At 38.8% G+C, this 24,854-nt stretch overlaps 2 protein-coding genes and 1 long non-coding RNA gene across 20 annotated transcripts in view; 2 read left to right on the forward strand and 1 right to left on the reverse strand.

Moving 5' to 3' along the window:
- rap1gapa (RAP1 GTPase activating protein a) overlaps positions 1–13,658 on the forward strand; it is a 45,240-nt gene extending 31,582 nt beyond the window's left edge. For 13 of the 15 annotated variants that reach the window (XM_077598745.1, XM_077598761.1, XM_077598769.1 and 10 more), the window contains 15 exons: positions 516–616; positions 1,047–1,176; positions 1,698–1,853; positions 2,161–2,232; positions 2,308–2,394; positions 2,474–2,614; positions 5,269–5,403; positions 7,912–7,989; positions 9,199–9,308; positions 9,395–9,514; positions 9,657–9,768; positions 10,467–10,572; positions 11,727–11,806; positions 11,938–11,985; positions 12,069–13,658. In XM_077598745.1, coding sequence (XP_077454871.1) covers positions 516–616; positions 1,047–1,176; positions 1,698–1,853; positions 2,161–2,232; positions 2,308–2,394; positions 2,474–2,614; positions 5,269–5,403; positions 7,912–7,989; positions 9,199–9,308; positions 9,395–9,514; positions 9,657–9,768; positions 10,467–10,572; positions 11,727–11,806; positions 11,938–11,946 — 1,437 coding nt within the window. In that variant the 3' untranslated portion in view covers positions 11,947–11,985; positions 12,069–13,658. The remainder of the gene's footprint in view (positions 1–515; positions 617–1,046; positions 1,177–1,697; positions 1,854–2,160; positions 2,233–2,307; positions 2,395–2,473; positions 2,615–5,268; positions 5,404–7,911; positions 7,990–9,198; positions 9,309–9,394; positions 9,515–9,656; positions 9,769–10,466; positions 10,573–11,726; positions 11,807–11,937; positions 11,986–12,068) is intronic. The other 2 variants (XM_077598737.1, XM_077598778.1) reach the window with 2 other exon arrangements.
- Positions 13,659–14,211: 553 nt separating this feature from the next.
- On the forward strand, positions 14,212–19,396 carry fitm2 (fat storage inducing transmembrane protein 2). 2 transcript variants are annotated; one of them, XM_077604159.1, is made up of 6 exons: positions 14,212–14,423; positions 15,158–18,139; positions 18,331–18,408; positions 18,950–19,015; positions 19,098–19,183; positions 19,275–19,396. In XM_077604159.1, the coding sequence occupies exons 1-2, from the start codon at positions 14,251–14,253 to the stop codon at positions 15,765–15,767; spliced, it is 783 nt and encodes a 260-aa protein (XP_077460285.1). In that variant the 5' UTR covers positions 14,212–14,250; the 3' UTR covers positions 15,768–18,139; positions 18,331–18,408; positions 18,950–19,015; positions 19,098–19,183; positions 19,275–19,396. The 2 variants fall into 2 exon arrangements, with proteins under 2 accessions (XP_077460285.1, XP_077460286.1); XM_077604160.1 differs by having other exon boundaries at positions 19,098–19,179.
- Positions 19,397–19,442: 46 nt separating this feature from the next.
- On the reverse strand, positions 19,443–21,255 carry LOC144076534 (uncharacterized). 3 transcript variants are annotated; one of them, XR_013300809.1, is made up of 6 exons: positions 20,798–21,253; positions 20,147–20,233; positions 19,959–20,050; positions 19,786–19,875; positions 19,681–19,700; positions 19,443–19,522 (listed from the first exon to the last, which is right to left on the reverse strand). It is a non-coding gene; the product is annotated as an uncharacterized LOC144076534 (long non-coding RNA). The 3 variants fall into 3 exon arrangements; XR_013300808.1 differs by having other exon boundaries at positions 19,681–19,875; positions 20,798–21,255; XR_013300807.1 differs by lacking the exon at positions 19,786–19,875 and having other exon boundaries at positions 20,798–21,243.
- Positions 21,256–24,854: the final 3,599 nt, after the last annotated feature.

Genomic DNA, 24,854 nt, shown 5'->3' on the forward strand with positions numbered 1-24,854 from the left:
GAACTTTATTTCATTCCGTATTCGGGAGATTTCTTGGTTGCAGTAGCAAGACAGACACAAGACACAAGACATTGTAGACCTAGGTAAAAAAAACTGGAGCCACACACAGGAAGTGCACAAGGTGGGGACCTTCTGCAGACTGAGACTGAGGTTACCGCACAGTCCCTCAGTAGTCTGGAGGTTTTAAAGATCATCTTCCTTGCCTAGATCCTCCTAAGATGTCCTATCACCTAATCAGCAGCAGCGGAGAAATGTCAAATCAAACTGAGTGGGCGGGGCGAATGAAAGTTAATTTGCCTATTGGTGATTGGTTACAGACTGGGAATTGTTTGTAATTCATTCCAAGTGTATTATGGTATAAAACAAGTACATAGGAGAAAGTTGTTTTAGGGACATTATTTCACACTCACCTACCACTGTGTTCTCACATATGGCTTGTGTATGTTTTATTTTTTGGCGTTCGGTTTATTTGAAGACGTTAAATATTAATTTTATTTCCGTCTTCTCTGCTACAGACTTCAGAGGAGGAGTTATTTGGAAATAGCCAAGAGAGTCCCGCCTTTGTGGAATTTCTGGAGTTCCTTGGAGAGAAAATTGAGCTTCACAACTTTAAAGGGTACTTTAATGAGTCATCACTTGAAAACACAAATTCATACATACTTCATTCCCAGCAAGGTCAAGTGGGAAGGGAATAGTAATATCAATATCACTCAAATGGAATGATACATGACCAAACCTGGAAAAGAGATGTCCTTAAGTTCTGGCTATGAGATGACTAACATTACCATGGGTTGATGACATGATGGTTTGAATTAAACTATCCTTGTTTTAGGTATTAGGAATAGTTAGGCATTTGTGGTTTAACAACAGTTTCTTTTTAAGCTTTTAGTTGGCCTAAATTTTCAAAATGATGTCCAATCCATTTTAGTTGAATTGGTAGTCTTCCTATTTAAGTCAAGAGACATTTGTATTTTTTGCACATTTCTTAGTGGCTGACAATAATATTTCAATTAGTACTCTAATTTGTGTGTGTGTGTGTGTTTTAGATTTCGCGGTGGCTTGGACGTGACTCACGGCCAGACGGGCGCAGAATCTGTCTATTGCAACTACGGCAACAAAGAGGTCATGTTCCACGTGTCCACAAAGCTGCCCTATACCGAGGGGGACACACAGCAGGTACTGTAACACGATATGGACACACCTTTGTATGGCTGTCGTGTCATTTCCCTGTGCAATATTTTTTATGGCGTCAACTGGAGAAGCGTATCATATATTATTAGTATTTTCACTGAAATGGGAGGGCTGGCGGTAAGTGAAAGCTCACGTTTCTCTGCCATTCAGGGCAATAAACATCCGATCCAATTTCACTGTTAGAGGCTGGTGAAAGATCGGTGCCAGATCTCCCGTTCAAAATGGATTGGACTTTGCCGGGGTCAATGGAAGCAAATAACTGTGAATTCAAGTCCTTTTTTTTAAATCAGCTTGAATTTACTGCAAAATCATGAGCCAAATTCGAGATTCAAGTTCAGACTCGGCTATGAAAAATGGGAGGTGTAACCCAGTGAATTGTTATGTGACAGTAATGCCCCCATTCAAGGAAAAGGTGTCAAAAACACAGCTGTTTAAAAACATGTATTTCTGTTCTGAAGTAATACCTACAAAAGGCAATAATCCATTTGTTATGTGTGACTTTACAGTTGCAGAGAAAGAGGCATATAGGAAATGACATAGTGGCAATTGTATTCCAAGAAGAAAATACTCCCTTTGTGCCCGATATGATCGCCTCCAACTTCCTCCATGCCTACATTGTGGTTCAAGTGGACAACCCCTGTTCAGAAAATGTTCTTTACAAGGTAAAAAAAAAGCTACATGTACTTCAAGCATATGCATCTCTTAAAAAAAGAGAGAAAAACAGCAGCATATCCATTTCTGCTACTTTAACCAGTTTCCATTTCCTGCAAAATTACCACTTACCAAGTTAAGAAATACACACAAAAAATACACTGGACATGTCAAATCAATGTCTGTTAATGTTCAACATTTTTAGAATCAATTATTCAATGAACACGTCAAATACTCATTACTTATTAAAATCATTGCAATTTTTAAGTTTTTGGAGTGTTCATTTTCCATCATGTAATTTCCCCTTTCAACCGGCAGGTTTCCGTGACAGCGCGAGACGACGTACCCTTCTTTGGACCCGCCCTTCCCAACCCTGCAGTCTTTAAAAAAGTACGAAAAATCGCAACTTTTAAAACTTGGACTGTCTCTGCACTTGCTTGAGTTTGATGGTGCTTTTCCTCTCAGGGCCTTGACTTCCATGAATTCCTTTTCACAAAGCTCATCAATGCTGAATATGCCTGCTATAAAGCTGAAAAATTTGCCAAGCTAGAGGTGGGCTTTACTCGGTTGCATTTTTTTTCCTCATCTGAGATAAAATTGACAATATATGTGCTTTGCGGCTGTGTGTTAGGAGCGCACGCGGTCGGCCTTGTTAGAAACACTGTATGAAGAGCTCCACGTAAACAGCCAGGCTATGATGGGTGTCGGGGGTGATGACGACAAGCTGGAAAACGGCGGCGGAGGAGGAGGGGGCTTCTTTGAGTCCTTCAAGGTAACTGACGAGGCTTCCGACAATCGGGATCACCTTTTTTTCAAGTGGTGTCACCTTAGCCTAGAGATGCAAATTTTTGGAAGTTGTTCTTGTTGGAGTGAAATTGACAAAATGTTTTTCTTGGTGTTTGGAACTATCCTTTACTGTATGTGATTTAGCGGGGTCCCCAACCATTTATTTATTTATTTAATCTGGCCCACTCACTTTTTTCTCTAACATCTTTCTCTAATTGTTTAAAATTAATTGCAAAAAAATGAAAATGAAAAAATAGCAACTATCAAACACATAAAGTTGTAAAGAATTACATTTTTGGGGGGGAAATTTTGACCTTAAGTTGCAAGGAAATTTAAAGAAATTGGTGCTTTTTTGGCTTCAGTTCATACCTTTTATTTATTTATTTTAATTTGGCCGACTCACATGTTTCTCATAAAAAGTATATCAAACATCTTTCTCTAATTGTGTAAAACTAATTGCAAAAAAATGAAAATGAAAAAATAGTAACTATCAAACACAAAGTTGTAAAGAATTACATTTTGGGGGGAGGATTTTTTACCTTATGTTGTAAGGAAATTTAAAGAAATTGTTGCTTTTTTGGCTTCAGTTGATACCTTTATTTATTTTTTTAATTTGGCCCACTCACTTGTTTCTCATAAAAAGTATCTCAAACATCTTTCTCTAATTGTGTAAAATTAATTGCAAAAAAATGAAAATGAAAAAACAGTAACTATCAAACACACAAAGTTGTAAAGAATTAAAAGACTTTGGGGGAAATTTTTACCTTAAGTTGTAAGGAAATTTAAAGAAATTGTTGCTTTTTTGGCTTCAGTTCATTAGACATTGTGCTGCTTATTAAAATGATCAATTAAACATTGGAATACAAAGAAATCCTCTTACCACATTACAGTGTGAAATGTATCCCATCAAATAGAGAAAGGTGTCACAATCAGATGTGAAAATTATCACATTAAGTTATAGTATCAAATTCAAATGTGAAACCTTATAGTGTGAACTTATTCAAGAACATGAACGTTATTTACACTGGATACTACAAGTAACACTCTAACATTTATTTTATTTTGTCGGAGTATTTAATAAGGATTATTATTAATAATAATAATAATTTAATTTACTTGCCATTGATGGTGGTAGACATTAAAATAATATTGTGATTTTTTTTCATTGTTACCGCAAAATGATTTTGATTTGACAATTTCGACCATCAAAATCTTTTTGCTCAGCCACTGTGTTTGTCGTTGGGGACCCCTGTAATTCAGGATGACGCCTGAAACCGCCATTCGTCTTCTGTTTCCTTCACGGCTGTCGAGGTGTTGTTTAATATCCGCGGGCTTTTAGCAGGGAGCCACTCTGTCCCATTGCAGCACGTCACTCTGGCCTTACTGCCTTTTTGCCCCCATGCTTTTTCGCTCTTCACGTGCTTTTTTCACCTTCAGCCGCGTCTGCTTCTGCACTCTGCTTCCTCTCACATGGCCGCCATTTCCCGTTCGCTTGTGAGCCCCTTGATACATTGGTGTCAAACTCATCTTTGTCGTGGGTCACCTCCTAGTTGTCCTTGTTTTCAACTGTTCATAGACTCGTCGACAACTAACCAGATTAGCAAATCATTCAACAAGTATTTGGATGAATCGTTTTAACATTACTGACCTCCAAAATGTCAAAATCTTGAGGATTTTTAGGAGCTCTCAAAAGCAAATTATCTTTTACCATTTTAACCCTAACCCTTTTACTTAAGAAAATGGATAGACAGTAAATACCTTCTTTTTGATTTACTTTGTCATTGTGTTTTTCATTTAGAAAAGGGGGAAACTAATTCTTTTTTCATTTTTGAATGTATTTATCCTTCATTTATATCCATTTCTATTTTTTAAAATGGATAGAAGAACTGCAAATGTATTATTTTTCTATTTTTAATGATCAATTCAAAATATATGTGGCACGGTGCACGAGTGGTTAGCACATCTGCCTCACATTTCACTAAGATACAGCGTTCCATTCCTGGTGGGTTAGGACCTTCTTCTGTGGAGTTAGCATGTTCTCCCCGTGCCTGTGTGGCTTTTCTCCAGGTATTTCTGCTTCCTCCCACATCCCCAAAACATGCATGCTAGGCGGCTTGAACACTAGGTTTAACTGTAGGTGTGAATGGTTGTTTGTCTCATTGTGTCCCGTGATTGGCTGGAAACCAGTTCAGGGCGTATCTCACCTCCTTTCCATAGTTAAGTGGGAAAGACAACAGCACCCTCATTATCCTCGAGAGGATAAGCAGCACGAATGATGAATGAATGCGTTTTTTTAAAAAAAACACACAGGAGAAAACAGGAAAAAAAAATTCAAAAATATTTTTGTATTTATTTTAAAAAATAGGAAAAATCACAATATATATAGTGTACGTTAACTAATGTACTTTTGCTGGCCACAAAAAAAGAAATAAATGACGTGAAGGGCCAGATGAGGCACCGGGCGGGAGTTTGACACCTATGCCCTCAAACAAAGCGACCTCTTCTTTTTCCGTGGGGGTGAATCGACATCAGGCTTTCCTCCTGAAGTGCCGAGGCTCACGCCCAAGGCTCACGCCCGAGGCTCCCGTCGATGCCGAGGCGTGCTCGCCATCTCAATGCATGTCCTCCTCCTTTCCGTAGCGGGTGATACGCGGCAGGAGCCAATCTATGGACGCCATGGGCCTTACATTCAAGAAGCCGCACGCGGTGTCCTCTAGTCTGAGCGGAAGCTTTAACCACAGCGCACCCACAGAAAGCCCCAAATTCCCAGGGATAGTAAGTACAGTCCCGCTCCTCACGGTCTTTGGGGAGCTGCGCTTTGGCCCCTATTTTCTCCTCCACAACTACCTGAGCTCATGCCTCCCTTGGTCTCACTTGCCTGCCGCACTAATACCTACCTCACAGAGGAGCGTGACACCCTTGCTTGACTGACGGGTCGCGCCTGGTGGGGCTCGACTTTGGCTTTTCGAGGCTTGCGCTTTTGTATGCAACCACAAAGCCCGTGCGACTCGACACTCACAAAGCACTAGAGATGCGGTAGCGGCACGAGGTGATGCCGTGCGCCTTCTTAACTCGTTTGCTGTCGTTGACGGGGTTTGACGCCTAATCCTTTTTGACAAGGATACTCTCAATGGCAGCTAATGAGTTAAAAAAAAAAACTGAACTTCAGGGTTTTGTTACTTTGCACGGATTGTCAGAAGATTTTATTGCCTTGTGTCACACTATGATCATGTTTTGCAACCTGCATTGGGCCAATGAAAAGTTCTCGCAGTGCACCACACCACCCAAAAAAGTCACAAAAAGTTTCTACAGTAATCCCCCCTCCATTGTGGATTCTGGGTTGATTGTACAGTGGTACCTCGAGATACGAGTTTATTGCGTTCCGGGACAGAGCTCGTATGTGGATTCACTCGTAACTCAAATGAACGTTTGCCATAGAAATGAACTAAAAACAAATTAATCTGTTCCAACCCTCTGAAAAAACACCAAAAACAGGATATTGGAATGGAAAAACATTTTTATTTGTTCTAATTCACCATCTATTAACAAAGTAACAAATAACTAGTGGTTTAATAGTACTGAAATTTGTTTAATAGTATGCTAAAATTAGACAGATTTCGTGGAGGGGAGAGAGAGACGCACATAGAGGGGGGTAGTTTTTGCACGGCAATGCGCTCGTAAAATAACATAAACAAATTTAAATGAACTTGGATTACGATGCAGACACACTCAAAAATAAGTTTAATCTAACCTTACACTAAACTTAATTCTAATTTGGTTTTATATTTTGATACCTTTCTTCTCCCGGGTTGGCTCTTTTTGCCCCGCCTCCACACTGACTTTCACATGCAACCTAGATGTTTGCTTTTGTATTCCCTTCAAAATATTCCCAAAATGATGCACCAAATGTCCTCACAATAGGATAACGCACAACCACTTGCCAACGTAGTAGTATATACGCCATTCGCACTGACTAACGGAAAAAAAAATGCATCGGTCCGCCCAGTGCTCATAGAGACATTACACAAGGGAGTTGAGAGGAGAGAGACAGTGCCCATGATGTTCTTATGAGCAGCCTCTCGCGTCCGCTGTCTGCTCGTATGTCGAAATTTGTCTCATATCTCAAGATGAATATTTGCTCAAAATTTTACTCGTATCTCAAATTGCTCGTGTGTCTCGTATGTCGAGGTACCACTATATAGCGTTTGGTAATTTGATTTGTTGTGCCTTGCTTTTATTTTGGCTGTAATGCCACCATCAATCACCTTTATATAGCAGTACAGTCCCGTGACATTTTAAATTTAAAACTAAAAGTGACTGATTATCCCTATTTTATTTTCAATCCTGCTATTGACACTTTTTGGTCTTTTACATTTGGATAAGGATGGTCAGATGACATGTTTGTTACTCACAAAATTACAAACAAATGGCTAGTTTGGAAGAAAAAACACATGACAGGAATGGGAGTACTTGCAGTAATCATTATCTTTCACCATCAATGGCAGCAGAGTTAAGTAGGATATTTTTGTATCACGGCCTTTACTTATTAGAGGGGGGATTGTTGTATACTATTGAAATAACAATGATTTTCTCACACAGTTTGAAACTCTAAATGCGAACACTAACACTAGTGTTCTATATCTCAACACTAAAATAATTATAATCCCATTGTATGTAAGAATGGCAACTGGTTACTATCTATGTATCTAGTGGGAGGGCACTTTTTTGGACTGCTCACTCTTCATCAATGGAATACTGCAGATCGATCAACAGAGAATCTTTGTGTATTTGCCAATAAATCAGAAGGCCCAATTAAAGGAAATTTATCAAGGCGTGTCTGATGATCTCCCAAGACACTGAACTGAGATAAGTAAAATTAAAAAAAATAGGCACGGGTGGTCTCCTTGTTGGAGAACAATAAGCATAAATCTGAGCTTGTCTCACTGTGTCTCAGTCCCCGGTTGCCAAACAAACAAAATCAATGTTTGTGTACACTATCGAGCTAAAACGACCCTGCTTTGGTGTGTCCCATAATTTTAGACCGCATCCTCTGCTACACTCTTGTTTTTGCATCTTCACGGGCTCACTTATATGGCTCCCCTTTTTATTTCTGTCATCCAGTTGCCCACGTGATGCCACTCGGAAGTCAGCCGATGCACGCTTTGTATTTTGTTCGAACGACACCAATTGCATGGAATCTCATTGTTTGTATTTATCTCATTTGTCATCATCTCCTCTCCCCCACCCTCTCTTTCTCCATCTCTCTCTTCCCGTCTGGCTCAGTCATTGCTTGTCCCAGGCAAAAGTCCCAGTAAACATGGACGTCGAGGCAGTGCCATAGGAATAGGATCAGTAGAAGAGGTTCATATTTCATTCTCACTATGTATTTCTCTATGAAGTCTTGTTGTTCTGTTTCCCTGTTTGACCAAGTTCTTGACCTGATTAGGTTTTGCTTCAGTAACTTGGTCAACTTCAGGCCATTTAGAAGATCTATGATTTGGAAGACCCTAAATGCAAGATTAAGGGTGAAATACAATTGTGGGAATAGTAAAAATTATCATTTTCTTTTTATATATGTTTTATACAAAAAATGGCATGTTGTTTGAAAATACACTATTAACAGACATTCTGAGAAATTCAAAGGACAAATACAGTTGCGCATTGGGATACGAGTTAAATTATGGCACTTTGGTTTCTGCGAACCACTTTTAGGAAATGCCGTTAATCTGTACTAGTCATTGACCTTTTTTAAAAAAAAAAAATGGGCTTGGCGTGAATTGCTGTCAGTGGCAACGAATTAGTTAATGACGAAAACAGCATTCTACAGTATAATATTGTACTTGGGGTGTATTTAAAAAATGTACTGGATTTGGAGATAGAGAGGATAATGAATACTGTATTTGCCGAACTATAAGTGGAAATGTTTTCATAGTTTATCTCTGACCCCCAAAATCTTTTTGTTTTTTTTTAGGCTATCGTTAACTAAAACTAAAACTAGCCTTTTGTTCTGCAATCTACAATTTTTACTTTAAACTATGTTTGTTCTTGGTTTCTGATTATATAAAAAAAATGGCCCTGCCTAAAATATGACTTATATTACAATGCGACTTTTATATAATGTTTTCCTCTTCACTGTGCCACTTCCATTCCGAAAAATTACAGTATATTTTCCTGCAAGCATAGAGTATTAAAAATAATAGTAATAGTTTCAAATTGCACGAAAAGTCAATTAAATTGTATCCCTTGGCACCACTGTCATTCATGGAATTTATTTTTGGAAAGTAAAACATTTTATACAAATAATTCTTCCGTAAGCATGATAAAATAAGTATTTTCCCTTCCACCTAAACATACAAAATAGCAAACAAAAAGCCACACTTTCATGTAAAACACTCATTGACCAATCAGAATGCAATTGAATAAGATGCAACATGAACAAAAAAATATTTACACTAACATTTGGGATTCCCATTATTAAAGTTTATATATTTGGTAGGGTAATATTTAGGTAATAGCAGAGCATTTATAGAATGTGAGCCTTGATGTGATTTCTCCTTCTTTCCCTGACAGTCTTTGATCATCCCAGGAAAAAGCCCCACCAGAAAAAAGTCTGGTCCTTTCAGCTCCAGGCGAAGTAGCGCCATTGGGATTGAAAACATTCAAGAAGTGCAGGAGAAAAGGTAGCGTTTGAAAAACTCGCCCTCCCTTGAGCCCAGCGTCCCAAACGTATGTTAAGCCTTCTTCTTCTGTCGACATGTCGGGACAGCAAGGAGAACTCCCCGTACACCCAAAAGACGCCTGACAGTGGCCACGTCTCTCAAGACCAGAAATCGGACAACTCGTCCAATCAGAGCTCGCCTGAGGCGCTCACCGCCGCCAAGATCAGGTGGGGCTTGATGTTGCTCGTTTAATTATGCGATAATACGTCAATACTATGCGAAATAATAGAATTGTAATGCATTTTTGTTGAGCGACTGCTGGTTTTGAGATTCAAGCCAGCACGTTTTGTTCTCGTGTGTGTGCGACAGGACGCCGTCCATTCCCGAGGTCGATGACCTTTCGCGTTCCTCCTCCGCCGCCAGCAGCTTCGCCAGTGTGTTGGAGGAAAACGAGGCGGCGGATGACTATGACACGGGCATGGTGAGTATCCCAAAGATTTCTGATATACTTTTCACAATGATTTCACTTAACCTCTTCAGGGACTGTGGTCACTACAGTTGATAGCTATATTAAAAAAGAGCACTTAAGATCTTTAACCTTTTAAAAGCAAGTGACTATTTTTGGTTGTTAAAAAAATTGAATATGAGCAATCATTATTCTAGCTTTGTTTTCTCATTATTGCTGGTATTTTTTAATATTTGTTATAATTATATTTACATGTACAAATTCATACAATTTTAAGATTTAAATTAATTATATTAAAATGGATACATGTAGAAATACCCCCTGATTACAGCCCCCAGTAACACTACAGTAGATCCCCCCCCCCCGCATAGTCTTTAATTCATTGCATGCCATTGACGGTGATAGATGTCCAATTTATTTAAACCAACCAACTTCCCATGAATGCCCATCTTTGAGTGCTTATTGACTAACTAGAGATCCAATCCATTTTGACTCAGTTGATTTTGTGCAATAAAAAGTATAAGAACTAAGCTTTTAGTCATTGGCTGGAGGCTGGCAGTCTTCCCAGTCAGTTCACGTGAACATCCAACGTCGTCAGTCAATGGCTTATGAGAAACATTTAGTTTTGTGCCAATCAGACAGCCATGAAAATCATTTCAGTTTAGATGCAAGCTGACAGTCTAACACACTGAATTGGATCTGCGGTGTTTTAGGAAAGTTTGTCGTCGTCCGGGACGCCGCACAAGCGGGACTCTTTCACGTACAGCACGTGGCTGGACGACAGTGTCAGCACCCCCCACGGCAGGAGTAACTCGCCAGGTGAGCATATGGGTGGAAGCCAAAGTCTTTTAGTTGCCATTTAGAAAAGGAGAAGTTTGGATGGTTTGGTTCATCTGGTTATAAAGATATCTGTCCTCCCTGTCAAAAAGGCAGCGTTTTAAGGATGTCATAATATAATAAGAGAACTTGGCCAAGAAAAAGAGAACTTTAAGAATTCAAAGAGATTTGTATTTGTTTTATTCAAGGTTCATCACAAGTGATATATATATATATATATATATATATATATATATATATATATATATATATATATATATATATATATATATATATACATATATATATACATATATATACATATATATATATATATACATACATACATATACACATATACATATACACATACACATACACACATACACACACACACATACACACACACACATACACACATACACACATACACACACACACACATACACACATACACACATACACACATACACACATACACACATACACACATACACACATACACATATACATATACACGTACACATATACACATACACATATACAGATACATATACACATACACACATATACACATACACATACACACACATATACACATACACATACACATATACACATACACATACACATACACATACACATACACATACACATACACATACACATATACATATACACACACACACACATATATGTACGTGGCCCAGTGGAACAAGTGGTTAGTGCGTCGGCCTCACAGCTCTGGGGTCCTGGGTTCAAATCCAGGTCACATCCATCTGTGTGGAGTTTACATGTTCTCCCCGGGCCTGCGTGGCTTTCCTCCGGGTAGTCCGGTTTCCTCCCACATTCCAAAAACACGCATGGTAGGCTGATTGGATACTGTAAATTGCCCCTAGGTATGGGTGTGAGTGGCCATGGTTGTCTGTCTCCTTGTGCTCTGTGATCGGCTGGCCAGCGATTCAGGGTGTCCCCCGCCTCTGGCCGGGAGTCACCTGGGTATGGCTCCAGCACCCCCTGCGACCTTAGTGAGGATAAAGCGGTTTAGAAAATGAGAGGATATATATATGCATCTTTTGAAATTTGAATGACAAAAATGTACAATGTCCTCATAATTATGGACCTGGGAGCAACATAAATGCCACTCTGTTTTACAGGTCCCGGTAAAAGTGAGCGCGGGAAGGGAACTGACATCCGCGTCAAACTCGAGCAACGTCACGATCATCAGTCGTCGTCTGTGAGTTGAACCAGTCTTACACTTCTTTGTACAGTAGGTCTCATATTAAGTGCCCTTCAAACCAAGAATGGCAAAAACATAACGGCATGTGTAGCTCAAGGCTTAACCCTTCTCCTACTTTTTCTTTGCAGAACTGTTAGCTCGGCACGTCTGTTTGCATCGTGTATTTCCATCTTCAGGTTAGCACTTCATCCTTTCATACTCTTCTTTAGTTCAGTTCGCTCGCAATGGTCCAAATATTTGTTTTTCTCACTCTCCTTAGCATTCCCATAAGTCGCGGCCCCCTCGGGCGATGAAACAATGAGGACGTTGGCCCCGCCCGACGTGCCGAGCACGGGAGACGAGCGGCGAGCGCCGACTGCGGCTCATCGCCTACCGGCTGCTCACCGCAGACCGGAGTGCAGAGCATCCGGAAATAAAGCGGCTGACGCTCGAGAGGGCCAAAAGTTTGCACAGATTAATTTCCAGGCACTCCTTTGTTTGTTTTTGAACTCCTAAAACACTGCACTCGTAAGCGTCGCGGCAACCAGAATTGAATGATGTGTGGAACAATTAAGTCGGTCTTGTTTCTACAGGGTAAAAAGGGGCTTCCTACAGCTCCGTGACAAAATGATCTCACAGAATTGCACTGTTCGAAGAGGCAGGCAAATTGTCAAATTGGTTCTCTAGCACATTATCCAAAGTCATGCAGTGGCGCCTTGGCATACGAATTTTGAGGGTTTCCTTGACTTGTGTATCGTTGGCAGCCAACTCACCTGCCAACCAGGGGCAGTTTCCCGTTCTTTCCCAAAAGAGAAAGAACATTCAATTGCACCCAATTGAAGTTTACAACATTTACAAGCTGTGTATCTTAACAATTTCAACCCAAAAAAATGTGAATTGCAGCAGGAAGGTAGCATTGCAGTAGATGTTAGTCTTCTGCGTTTTACTGTACGACTCTATACTAGTGGGAGCAGCACAGTGAATTGAATGGAAGCATTAAATTGTTATGCAAAAACTATTCGTTGTTGCTTACTTATGTTCAGAGTTATAGAGTGCGATTTCCCTTGTTGAAAAACAACTTGATGTCAAGTTTTTGTTTGTTTTTACAGAGGCTGGAACAGATTTTTGCCATTTCCATTCAATGGCGAGTGATGATTTGAGCTGTAAGTGTGTTCACAGAACGGATGAAAGGCGTATCTCAAGGCTCCACTGTATTTCTTTTTTCATCTAAAAGTGTTTGTACTTTTTCTATCTTTAAGATCTTTATTAAATTCACTATATTCACTTCCACATGCGCTATTATTAACATAAAAACCTATTTTAATGCTTTGTGTTTCTTGACCGTTTTCTATTTCTCCTTTGATTTTCTTTCTCTGTTTAATTTATTTATTGAGCAGGTTGTTTTTTTAGAATTACCTCAATGTCATCTGTGTCATATTGTGTAACAGTAGCCAGGTTCCTTTTGTCCCGAGATCAGATTTTGTGACATTTTTAATGTTTTGAACTGTGAATTAAGGAGTCAACTTGTTCCAATTATTATTTGAAGTTAAAAAGAAAAGGCTCTGACTCAATTACTGGTTGTGTATATATAGATCTTTTGTTGGAGTGTAGCATTAAAAAAAGGCTTTACCAAATCAATAATTTATTTTCAAATCAGTATCTTTAAAAAAAATATTTTTACCAGCTTTGGGTGAATACATCTTATTTTCTGAGGCTTGTATAAAAGGGAAAAAATCCGCACGTGTGAATCATTTCCGTTGCCTTATCACACATCTAGATCGTGAAGCGAATGAGTATCATGCAGCAGCATTTAAAATTAAATGAAGGTTTTGGTGTTGTTTTTACTGTAAATAAATGCCCTGATAAGTTGGTTGTCAGTGTATTCTTAAATCAACACTGACACATTTAATATTGGCAGACCACGTACTTGGAGGCCAACCTCGTCGATTAATCACTTCCTCTCTAGTTTGGAAAACTAGAGCAATCGGGAGGGAAAACTAAGCCGCACTTGCTCGCTTATGCAAGTGCAAAACATAGAGGTCAACATGCAGTTAGAATAAGCACTTGAAAATGTAGCAAAATCCTCATGGATTCGCGTGTGACAACTTCTTTTTGCGAATCCTCTCATGTGTTTTTCATTTCATGTTTTTTCTGCTCCCTAAACCTTATAAATAGGACGCTTTTTGAACTCATTGGCCCCCAGTCTAGTTCATTCAAAAAGAAAATGAAACGTTAAAAATGGGAACGGAATCTTATTATGACTTATTTACTGGTTATTATTATTTATTTGTGCAATTCATGGCGAAGCTTTAAATTTCATTATTTTTGTATAATGGCAATAATAGCATTCAATTCAATTCAAGAAGCAGGGTTCAACATTCCCACCGGAGGAGGGCGCTAAAGCGCCATGTCAACAATTCCCAGGCAGGCGAAGAAGTCCAGCACGGTAGTAAAGTGTCAACATGGCGGCGGTGGACGTCGTCGTGTGCAACTTGGTGACTCTTTGGAGGATACCAGCCGTTAGAGACAAATTCCCGTGGATGTTTTTGGTCATTTCCCTCGTGGGATCGCTTCTTAAAGAATTCCAACTCGTGCCGCAGACTTATTTCAGCAGCAGCAGAAATGTCCTCAACGTGTGAGTAGACTTTAACCTGGCTATACTTGTGGATGGATAACCCGTCTAGGTCAGGACCCAATTTGATCCATTTCAACTGTAATGGTAGATGAGCAGTCGGTGGTTTATAGAAACAGATTTATATATCTTGTGTGGATACAATTGGGTTTTTGAATTATGGGTGTAAACATGAACGAATGGTGAAAGGTTCCTGAATTCTCAAACCTCGCTTCGGATTTCAATGAGCTTCTGTCGTTCTATTTTGATAATGTAATGTTTCACTAAAATCCATATTTTTAAAGAAATACTGACATCAGGCTTCTTTGTAGACCAGAACTTGACAAATGATTTGCTTTACCAAAAGGGCCAACCAATTTTATCGCGTTTTAACACGACACAAACAAAATTCCCCTAAAAGTCGAGACACTATACAAATTACGACTAAAAGTGAATGCAATGATTCTAATATTTTCACTAGAATAGAACAAAGATCACACGTCAAAAGTTTAATCTGAGTATCATTTTAAGTGAATTTATTGATGACCAATTCCATGGTGTTGTCCATCAGTTAACAACTGATTGTTAACACTTTTGAGCCGCCATCTTTGTTGTATTTTGAATAGAATATTGAAAAAATGTCTCTTCCGTGTCATTCTGTTCGGTTTTTAGTCCAAAAAATACTATACTAAGAATTCTACTATACTACTAATATTCCGTTTTTCTGAGTACAAATGTGTGTATGTGTATTTTCTCAGATATTTTGTCAAGGTGTCGTGGGGTTGGACGCTGCTGCTGCTGACTCCCTTCCTCCTCCTCTCCAACGCGGCCTTCAGCAGGAACACCGTCTTCCTGGCCAGACGCCTCCTCTCGCTGGCGGTGGCCACGGCCGCCTGGTACGCGTGCACCCAGACCTTCTTCTACATTGAGAATGTCACCGGCTCATGCTTTCAGGCGGACTCCATGGACGCCGTTGACGCCCGCTTTGTGTCCAAAGCCGAGTGCAGCCGGGCCGGCTACTACTGGCACGGCTACGACATTTCGGGACACTCCTTCATACTGACGTACTCTGCCCTCTTTATCGCGGAGGAAATGGCGCCCATGGCGAGCCTGAGGGCGGCTAGCCTGTCGGCGCTGCCGAGGACGGTCCTCAACCTTTTGTACGTGGCGCTCAACCTGCTGGTCATCATCTGGGTCTGGATGTTCATCTGCACCTCGGTTTACTTCCACGACCTCTCTCACAAGATGCTGGGAACGGCGAGTGGGCTGCTGGCGTGGTACTTGACGTATCGCCTTTGGTACCTTAGGTCCTGGTCGCCGGGACCACCGCCGCAGCGCCAATTCCGAGAACAGAAACAGCAACCTTAACTGTGCTGCGCTAAATGCTTTTTAAGTTATTGGGGGATCATTTCGTCTCATATGCAAGAAATTGTAAAATTCTACGATTTTTGGGAAATTTTAAGGGTAGGGCTTATATGTGGGGGAGGCTTATATGCGAGAAAATATGGTACTTTATTTGAATGATGAAATATGACACTATTGTTAAAGTTGCAATTTAACAATGATTTTTTTTCATGGACAATGACAGAAAGATGAGAAAATTGATGGTTGGAGGGTTGACTAGATAATTGAATTAAATTCTTAAGTTTAGTCCCAGAATTGTGGAACATGATACAAACTAGGAATAAAAACGGAATGCAATGATTTGGTCCTGGAATTGACTTTTTCCAAGCTCTTATTGCAACCACTTAACCTCATGAGATTTGAAATCAAATTGTTACATTTTTAGTCAAATATAGAATTTTGGCACTTTACATCACTGCATTCTGCTTTTACTCAAGTTGTAGAATGTCAAAACGTTTAGGGATTTTGTGTCCCTCGAACAAATGTGTGACCGTGAAAAATGTCACCTTATTTTCGATGTTTAAAATCCAGCTAACTAAAGGCACTTCTCAAGACTAAAAATTCCCAGAGTACTACTTGTTGCGCACAATTGAATCACTCCGTGACACTTAAGTTCCAATATTTTAATCTGCATTTTAATGTTATTCTTGAGAGCATATACTTTGAGAAGCTAAATATTTGGGTTGGTGTAACTTGGTGCTTAAAATTCGACTACTGCTGAATTAGGTGTTTTACAGGGCTTTGGTGCCATCTTAAGTGTTTCACAAAGACCAGGAAAATGAATGTTTATGTTAATTGTTAATATAAATGGGTTTTTTTTTCTTCTAAAAACGGAAGCTTATCCTACAAAAACAGATGAGTTGTGGTCCAGTTTTATTTTTGTGTGCTCTCGTAACGTAATTCAACTGACAGTAAGGTTCCTGTTTGCACTGTTGCATTGTGCCAAAAATAATGATTTAATGTCAGATGGAATTTAAATTGGTCTCATTTCTTTATTTTGAGAACATTTTGAGCAAATAAAAGCCTTACTATACATAGTCCTTTTTAAGAAATAAAGCAAAACTATACATAGTCTTTTTTTGAACAATTGAAAGCCTTACTATACATGGTCACTTTTAACAAATAAAAGCTTTACTATACAGTCTTTCTTGAGAAAATTAAAGCCTTACTATACTACATTTTTTAAACAAAAGCTTTAATAGTGGGCGGCCCTGTGGATGTGTGGTTAGCGTGGTAAGGCTTTTTTTTTAAAAATAAAAAAATGACCATGTGTTGTAAGGCTTTTTTTCCCCATAAAAATGACCATGTATATCAGGGGTGTCAAACTCATTTGGCATCGTGGGCCACATACGGCCTGGGGAGATGTCAAGTGGGCCGGACCATTAAAATTATACCATGCTCTGCTATAAATAACCCAAATATCATGTCTTTCCTTTGTTTTGGTGTAAAGAAGCACAAGAACATTAGGAAAATATTGAAATTGAATGAACTATCCTTTTTCAAAACATTTCATGAAACACCTCATATTTCCTTAGACAAATGTGCAATTGACTTTTATCATTCTCAAATATGCATTGCAACTGATCCCACTGATTGTACAAAGGCACAAAACTTTAATTGGTACTGAAAAATATAGTCATGCACTTTAAGATTAAATGAGACTTTTAAAGAAAGGAATTTTTAAACCACTTACACATACGCATATAAAAATCTAAATGTAATCCCTGCGTGCACCTTACAAACTAAGGAGAGTGATTTTAAATGTGTAATGAAGTGTTCGCCTGTCCTGTAAATCTGTAAACTTCATTATCCTGCGGGCCTGATCGAACCTCCTTGGGGGCCGGTTCCGGCCCGCGGGCCGTATGTTTGACACCCCCGCTTTAGCCAAATGAATCCCAATTGAAAAAGCATATCCAAGTATGTAACCTTAGAAGTCAAAAACAAACACTGAAGTGCATGTCACCGCAATGTTCATAATGTGCAATATTGTATCTTAAAGTATTAAAGCCCAACCAAAAAGTATTTACAGTACGTTATTATGAAAACAATGTATTTGTTTTGAAGTATTAATGCCCAACCTAAAAGTATTTGCAGCCCCAGCCCCCTGACTAATGCACTCTATGATGAAAACGATGTCTTTTTTTGTGTCTATGTGTAATAGGCGTGGCCGAGGCGTGGCTGTGGTCAGAGTTCAAAAGACCCGCCCCCACGCCGCCATTTTTCAAAATGGCGGATGAGCCGGAGGCTGGGCGCGTTGGACTGCTGAGCTGCTCAGAATTGACGATTTCCCGAAGAGAGACCCGACAAACTTCTTCCAGGACAATGCAGCGCGTTCGGTACTTTGTCTTTTGGGGATTTCGTAGCCCCAGTTCTCATTTCAAGAGTGCTTTTTGACGGGAACGTGCTTCATTGGCGTGACGTAGCCCCGACATGGATGCAAACACAAATGTTTGCTAGCAAGTTGGCTACATTGCATCATCTATTGCTCTTCATGTTTAAAAAGAAACCCTTCCATTGTGTGTTTCAGTCCCTCAACGAGGACAGACTGCTGGGAAACATCAAGAATGTGGCCATAACGGCCAAAAAGGAGCAGTTTGTCGGCAAAGTGAGTCTTTTTTTAATAGCTTCTAATTCCTCTACCCGTGTAATTGGATTGGATAACTTTATTCATCCCGTATTCGGGAAATGTTGTCACAGTAATGTTTAGATATCAGCGACCAGTGTTCACGGCTTTCCTGAATTAGCTTGTTTAGCATCATGATACACTCCAATTTTGAATGAAGACACTTTGATATTTTAATAGCAAGATCCTGTGTGGGTAACTCACACTCACACTAGTGCCATCAAGTGGAGGTGTAAGGAATAAACAGTACACTTCTAGAATACGTATATACCTTTGCCCTTCGCTTTCCTTAAGGAAGACTTCAGGGCTTGGACCTTTTGATTTTTAATTGTGGTTTTGACAAAACCTAAGCGAGACATTTATTCAACCGTAGCGCAGGGGTCATTTTTGACTCGTTTAAACCATTTTTCCTCCGTCTAAGAGCTTTGTGAGACATATTTTATTTTTTTGATTGAATGTGAGTCATTTGTGCATCAAAATGGTTAAATAAGCAATGACATAATCATGCTGTGGTGTTTTGCAGAGGTTTAAAGCCACGGAGATGGTGGAAGCTGTCCAAATCTACAAGACCAAAGAAGTCGTGTATGACGTAAGACCTGTTTTTCAGGTTATTTGATTTATTATTTTCATGTCATGTGTACTAAAAATACTCTATTTTGCTTCTCTTCAAGGTCCACCCAAGTTTACCAAATCAACGCGACTTTGGAGCGTGGCATGGCCTTTGACACCAACATCTTGAGGGCCCCTTCTGATGTTGGTAAAATCTTTTGACCTAACTGGCCCCCAGTCTTTTTTTTTAATGTTGGACTTAGTCTATTGTGCTTTGACCCTCTTTTTTTCCTCCCCAGAATTCCATCCAGTGCCAAGAAGAGATTCATCAATGGAAACACCACTTCATCTTCAAATGCTGGAAGACCTGTGAACTTCTCAATTACCCCATTTTGTGGGAAAATAAAACCTTTGAAATATACTCATGTATTTTTCTTCATAGTATTAGCAAAGGAATGCAAGCAACATAACATTTTAGAATTTTTATTCAAAGAAATACATTTGCACACTTAGGATCACATTGATTGGCGTAGCTGTTGTTCTCCACCTGTAGACAAACGCAACATTTAGAATAAACACCAAAAAAAAAAAAGACCATTGAGGGTCTTGGGTCTTTTTTCTCCAAGTGTTTTATCAAAGACAATTGACACTCAAATCTCTTTTATTGAAATTTCTGATTGAAAAAAATAAAGAAATCCTCCTCACCTTAGGGATCGGGACATCACCTATAAAATAAGAGGGGGTTAGTAAATTGCAACTTTAGTCAATAAAATAATGTGAGATTGGAATGTTTTGACTTGGATACATTACAATATAACCCGGAAATAAGCTGCTTCCGGTAGCCAGCGCTATCGCATTTCGATCTTAATCCATATGAATACATGTGCGTGCTTTGTGTGTCTAAAATACAGAAATAGTACTCGTTACTGACACTGCGGCGTAAGAAACGATGCGCCAAATAGGCGTGAAAATACGGTATTAACCTCAGAGCAGAGTTCAGAGACGATGCATCATCTTCAAGTGGGCAACCTGGGAAGATCACCTGGTCCTCCAGGGTCTGGACATCACCATGGACCTGGTGCATGCAAAAAATAGAGCAAAAGTTATCATATACAGAGACTGGAGATTCAACAGATGTGTTTAGGTGTTTTTTTTTGGTCATTAGTATTACCTTGATACCTTGGCCCAGTCTCCTCTCCCTTCAAGGGTGTGCATGGTTCTGGACACACGGGAACAGCTTCATCTTGATTTAACCAAGCTATTTGGGAAGTGCAAACAATTATTACAGGAAAGAAATCTTAAAGTAAATGATCAAGATAAAGAATGAAAATAAGTTAGTGAGTGCTTGGTGCTAATTTCCCCTTTCCAGACAAAGCGATTCAATATACAGACTGATGCTAAAAACTAGGAGAAAGTCGGCTTAAACCATTTTGGTATCAATGATTTTTGTTTAAAACAGAATTACAAATTGGAAAAGGGCGTTTAGCAATCGCAGTGAAAACTATCATTACATTCAACACACCACCTGGCAAACTGACCGTTGATATCTCTGCTTTGTTTGATAAAATGAAGTCTTCCCCCACGACTCAATAATGGAGAGAATACGGACAAAATACTTTTGAAGTCAAATGTCGTGAGGCTAATGCTAAGCTAGCTAGTGACATGCCAATGAGCCCATACTTCAAATGTCGACGGTGTGTTCGACCTGGCAATAAACTAACAGATTTGTTGGCGTTTTGGCTCAATTGATTCCTAAAAAAATCTCCCGGTAGGGTGTTAAAAATGCACATAGGCCAGTAAATTGCTCTAGTCTAGGGCTTACCTCGTTTGGGTGCTAGTCGTTCGACCGACGGCATGGAAATGGCTGCGCTAAAGGGCGAGATGCTGCGTAGGTGCATAATTTAAGCACCTGCGTCACCAATGGGCGTAACCACGCCCATAGGAGGTGATTTGTCCTCCCGACTCAATGACCATGTTTGGAAGATGACGTACTATAGTCGCCATTTTTGTAGTCTTGATGCTGTAAAAGAGTGTGTTCGGTTTTTTTTTTAAATATAAAAAGCCTTACTTTGCATGGTCATTTTAAAAAAATAAAAAGCCTTACTATACATGGTCATTTTTTAAAGAAAAAAGCCTTACTATACATGGTCATTTTTTACAAATTAAAAAGCCTTACTATATATTATGTCGTATTTTAAGAAAAAAAGCCTTACTATACTATGTCGTTTTTTTTAAAGAAAAAAAGCCTTACTATATACACTATGTCGTTTTTTAGGAAAAAAAACCTTACTATACTATGTCGTTTTTTGGGAAAAAGCCTTACTATACTATGTCGTTTTTTAGGAAAAAAAGCCTTACTATACTATGTCGTTTTTTAAGAAAAAAAGCCTTACTATACTATGTCGTTTTTTAAAGAAAAAAACCCTTACTATATACCAGGGGTGTCAAACTCATTTCGCATTGTGGGCCACAACGGCCTAGGGAGATGTCAAGTGGGCAGGACCATTAAAATTATACCATGCTCTGCTATACATAACCAAAATATCATGTCTTTCCTTTGTTTTGGTGTAAAGAAGCACAAGAACACTAGGAAAATATTGAAATTGAATGAACTATCCTTTTACAAAACATTTCATCAAACACCTCATATTTCCTTAGACAAATGTGCAATTGACTTTTATCATTCACAAATATGCATTGCAACTGATCCCACTGATTGTACAAAGGCACAAAACTTTAATTGGTACTGAAAAATATAGTCATGCACTTTAAGATTAAATGAGACTTTTAAAGAAAGGAATTTTTAAACCACTTACACATACGCATATAAAATCTAAATGTAATCCCTGCGTGCACCTTACAAACTAAGGAGAGTGATTTTAAATGTGTAATGAAGAAAGTGTTCGCCTGTCCTGTAAATCTGTAAACTTCATACATGAAACATACATACACATACAATACATACTGAAAATTTATGGAGTTGCTGCTGTTTTCAGTCTGTCTCAGTGATGCGGCTTGTCTTCTACTCTGATGGAAAGAGTGCGCCCCTTAGCGGATAATCCATGAATTGCAGCGAATTAAAAATATTAATTCCATGTCTTTTATGCATTTTTTTCCACTTTCAAATTATCCTGCGGGCCTGATCGAACCTCCTTGGGGGCCGGTTCCGGCCCGCGGGCCGTATGTTTGACACCCCTGCTCTACACCATGAAATGGCTACAATTCACTATGTCATTATTGGAAGGTGTTGACTACAAATATATAGAAACAACTAAGGGAAAATGGCTCCCGACCGGGATTCGAACCCAGGCTCCTCACATGGCAGACAGGTGAGTTAACCTCTACACCACGAAATGGCTAGAATTCACTATGTCATTATTGGAATGTGTTGACTACAAATATATAGAAACAACTAAGGGAAAATGTTTCCCAACTGGGATTCAAACCCCAGCCTCCCACATGGCAGTCAGGTGAGTGAACCTCTACGCCACGAACTGGCCACACATTACATTGTCATTATTGGAAGGTCTTGACTACAAATATATAGAAACAACCAAGGGAAAATGTTTCCCGACCGGGATTCAAACCCCAGCTCCCCACATGGCAGGTGAACAAACCTCTACGCAATGAAGTGGCAACACTTTACTTTGTCATTATTGGAAATTCTTGACTACACACGGTTGTTTTTATTTAAGGGAAAATGATTATCAACTGGGATTTGAATGTGGAGTGTGGAGGCGGGGCAAAAAGAGCCAACCCGGGAGAAGAAAGGTATCAAAATGTCAAACAAAATTAGAATTAAGTTTAGTGTTAGGTTCGATTAAACTTATTTTTGAGTGTGTCTGCATCGTAATCCAAGTTCATTTAAATGTGTTTATGTTATGTTACGAGGGCTTTGCCGTGCAAAAATAGTATAATGAATAATAAGGCTTTTCTTTAAATAAATAAAAAAGACCATATATAGTAAGGCTTTTTTTCTATTAAAAATGACCATGTATAGTAAGGCTTTTTTCATTAAAAATGACAATGTATAGTATGGCTTTTTTTCTTTAAAAAATGACCACATAGAGTAAGGCTTTTTTTTCTTTAAAAACATGACCATGTATAGTAAGGCTTTATTTTCATTTAAAAAATGACCATGTATATATAGTAAGGCTTTTTTCCCCATTAAAAATGACCATGTATATATAGTAAGGCTTTTTTCCATTTAAAAAAATGACCACGTAGAGTCTACATGGTCATTTTTTAACAACAAAAAAGCTTTACTGTACATGGTTATTTTTTAACAAATAAAAGCTTTACCACACGTGGTCATTTTGAACAAATAAAAGCCTTACTATACATTTTTTAAAGAAAAAAACCTTATTCTACCTGGTCTTTTTTAGGGAAAAAGCCTTACTATACATGGCTATTGTTTTAACAAATAAAAGCCTTATTTTACATGGTCATGGGGGGTGTTGGATCCTATCCCAGCTAACTACAGTGACCAGGCGGGGGACACCCTGAATCGGTGGCCAGCCAATCACTGGGTACGAGGAGACAAAGGACAACCATACACGCTCATACCTAGGGAAAATTTAGAGTGTTCATTGCATGCGTTTGAGACGTGGAGGAAATCGGAGTACCTGGAGAAAACCCACGCAAGGCCAGGGAGAACATGCAAACTCCACACAGTGAGGGCCCACCTGGGATCGAACCCTGCAAAACTAGAAAAACCAATAATTCATAGCAGTGACAAAAAAAATCCCTAGCGGCAATGAAGGCGACCAAAATAACAGACAGGGCAATGAGAATTTTCATTTTTTCTGTTTATTTGTCATTGATGGCAACTGAATAAATTAAGGCTTATGAACAAACATCATAAAAAGCACCATAAATTAATGCATATATAGAAATATATATATTAAAAAAAAGTAGAAAATAAAAAAAATAGTATCGTGAGATATAACGGCCACAATCACAAATAAAATTTCTTGACTGTGCGCGTGTGCTAAACAAGGTTTACGGCCTCGTCAAGGGGCGGAGTCACAATTGGAATAGAAAATAAAATCAACGTAAACTTAATTCCTCTTTCCCCATTCGCAGTCGGTCGGGCGAGTGCACCTACGCAAGTGAGAAAATTGGGTTCAGAATAAGAGAAGCCCTAAAAACGCAATCTTTTTCTTTATGAAAGCTTTTATTTCCATACTCGCAAACATATCGGGAACACGACACACAATACAAATAAAAATATAGATCTAAATTTTTTGTCAGTGATTCACAGGAGTCCGAAGCGTACTGTTGTTGCACCAAAAATAAGTTCTGTGCCTCATTATAGTTTTGCACTATATTTCAAAATTCACATTTTATTGTGATAAAATTCACTTTAAACTAAAATGTTCCCACATTTAACATAAGTCTTTGTATTTTGACGTGGAAATTTTCATTTTTATATTAACCGTTTTTGATAAGTTTCGTTTTTTTTACAATGGTAAGTTAGATTTTAACTTGGAAAGTTTGATGAATTTTATGTTATTAAGTGATCGTTTTTCAAATTAGGCATTGGGCAAAACAAATGCAATTTTCAGGTTGTATGTCTTTACTTACTATATACTGTATATATTTTTCAATATTCTAATAACTTTCTCAGATGATAAGGTCCATGTTTTTACATGCTCTCAATGTTTAAAGTCGTACAATTTTCATCATGTACACATGCTAAGTTTCACATTATAACATGAAATTTATCACGTCAGGAAAATCGTGAAAGACTCAAGTAATAAATAAATAGAATGTGAAGTGCTCACCATTTTTAGGGGCAAGATTTTGAGCTTTACCCACATTTTTGAACACAACTATAATTATTCTGAACACAACTATAATTCAATAACCAAAATAAG

This window comes from Stigmatopora argus, chromosome 1 (assembly GCF_051989625.1).
Source record: "Stigmatopora argus isolate UIUO_Sarg chromosome 1, RoL_Sarg_1.0, whole genome shotgun sequence".
Taxonomy (NCBI): domain Eukaryota; kingdom Metazoa; phylum Chordata; class Actinopteri; order Syngnathiformes; family Syngnathidae; genus Stigmatopora; species Stigmatopora argus.

Bases quoted from the DNA above. Each gene is read 5' to 3' on its own strand.
- fitm2 (XM_077604159.1), top strand. From the start codon at position 14,251: ATGGCGGCGGTGGACGTCGTCGTGTGCAACTTGGTGACTCTTTGGAGG. The intron at 14,424-15,157 runs GTGAGTAGACTT...GTATTTTCTCAG, and splicing joins AGCAGAAATGTCCTCAACGT to ATATTTTGTCAAGGTGTCGT.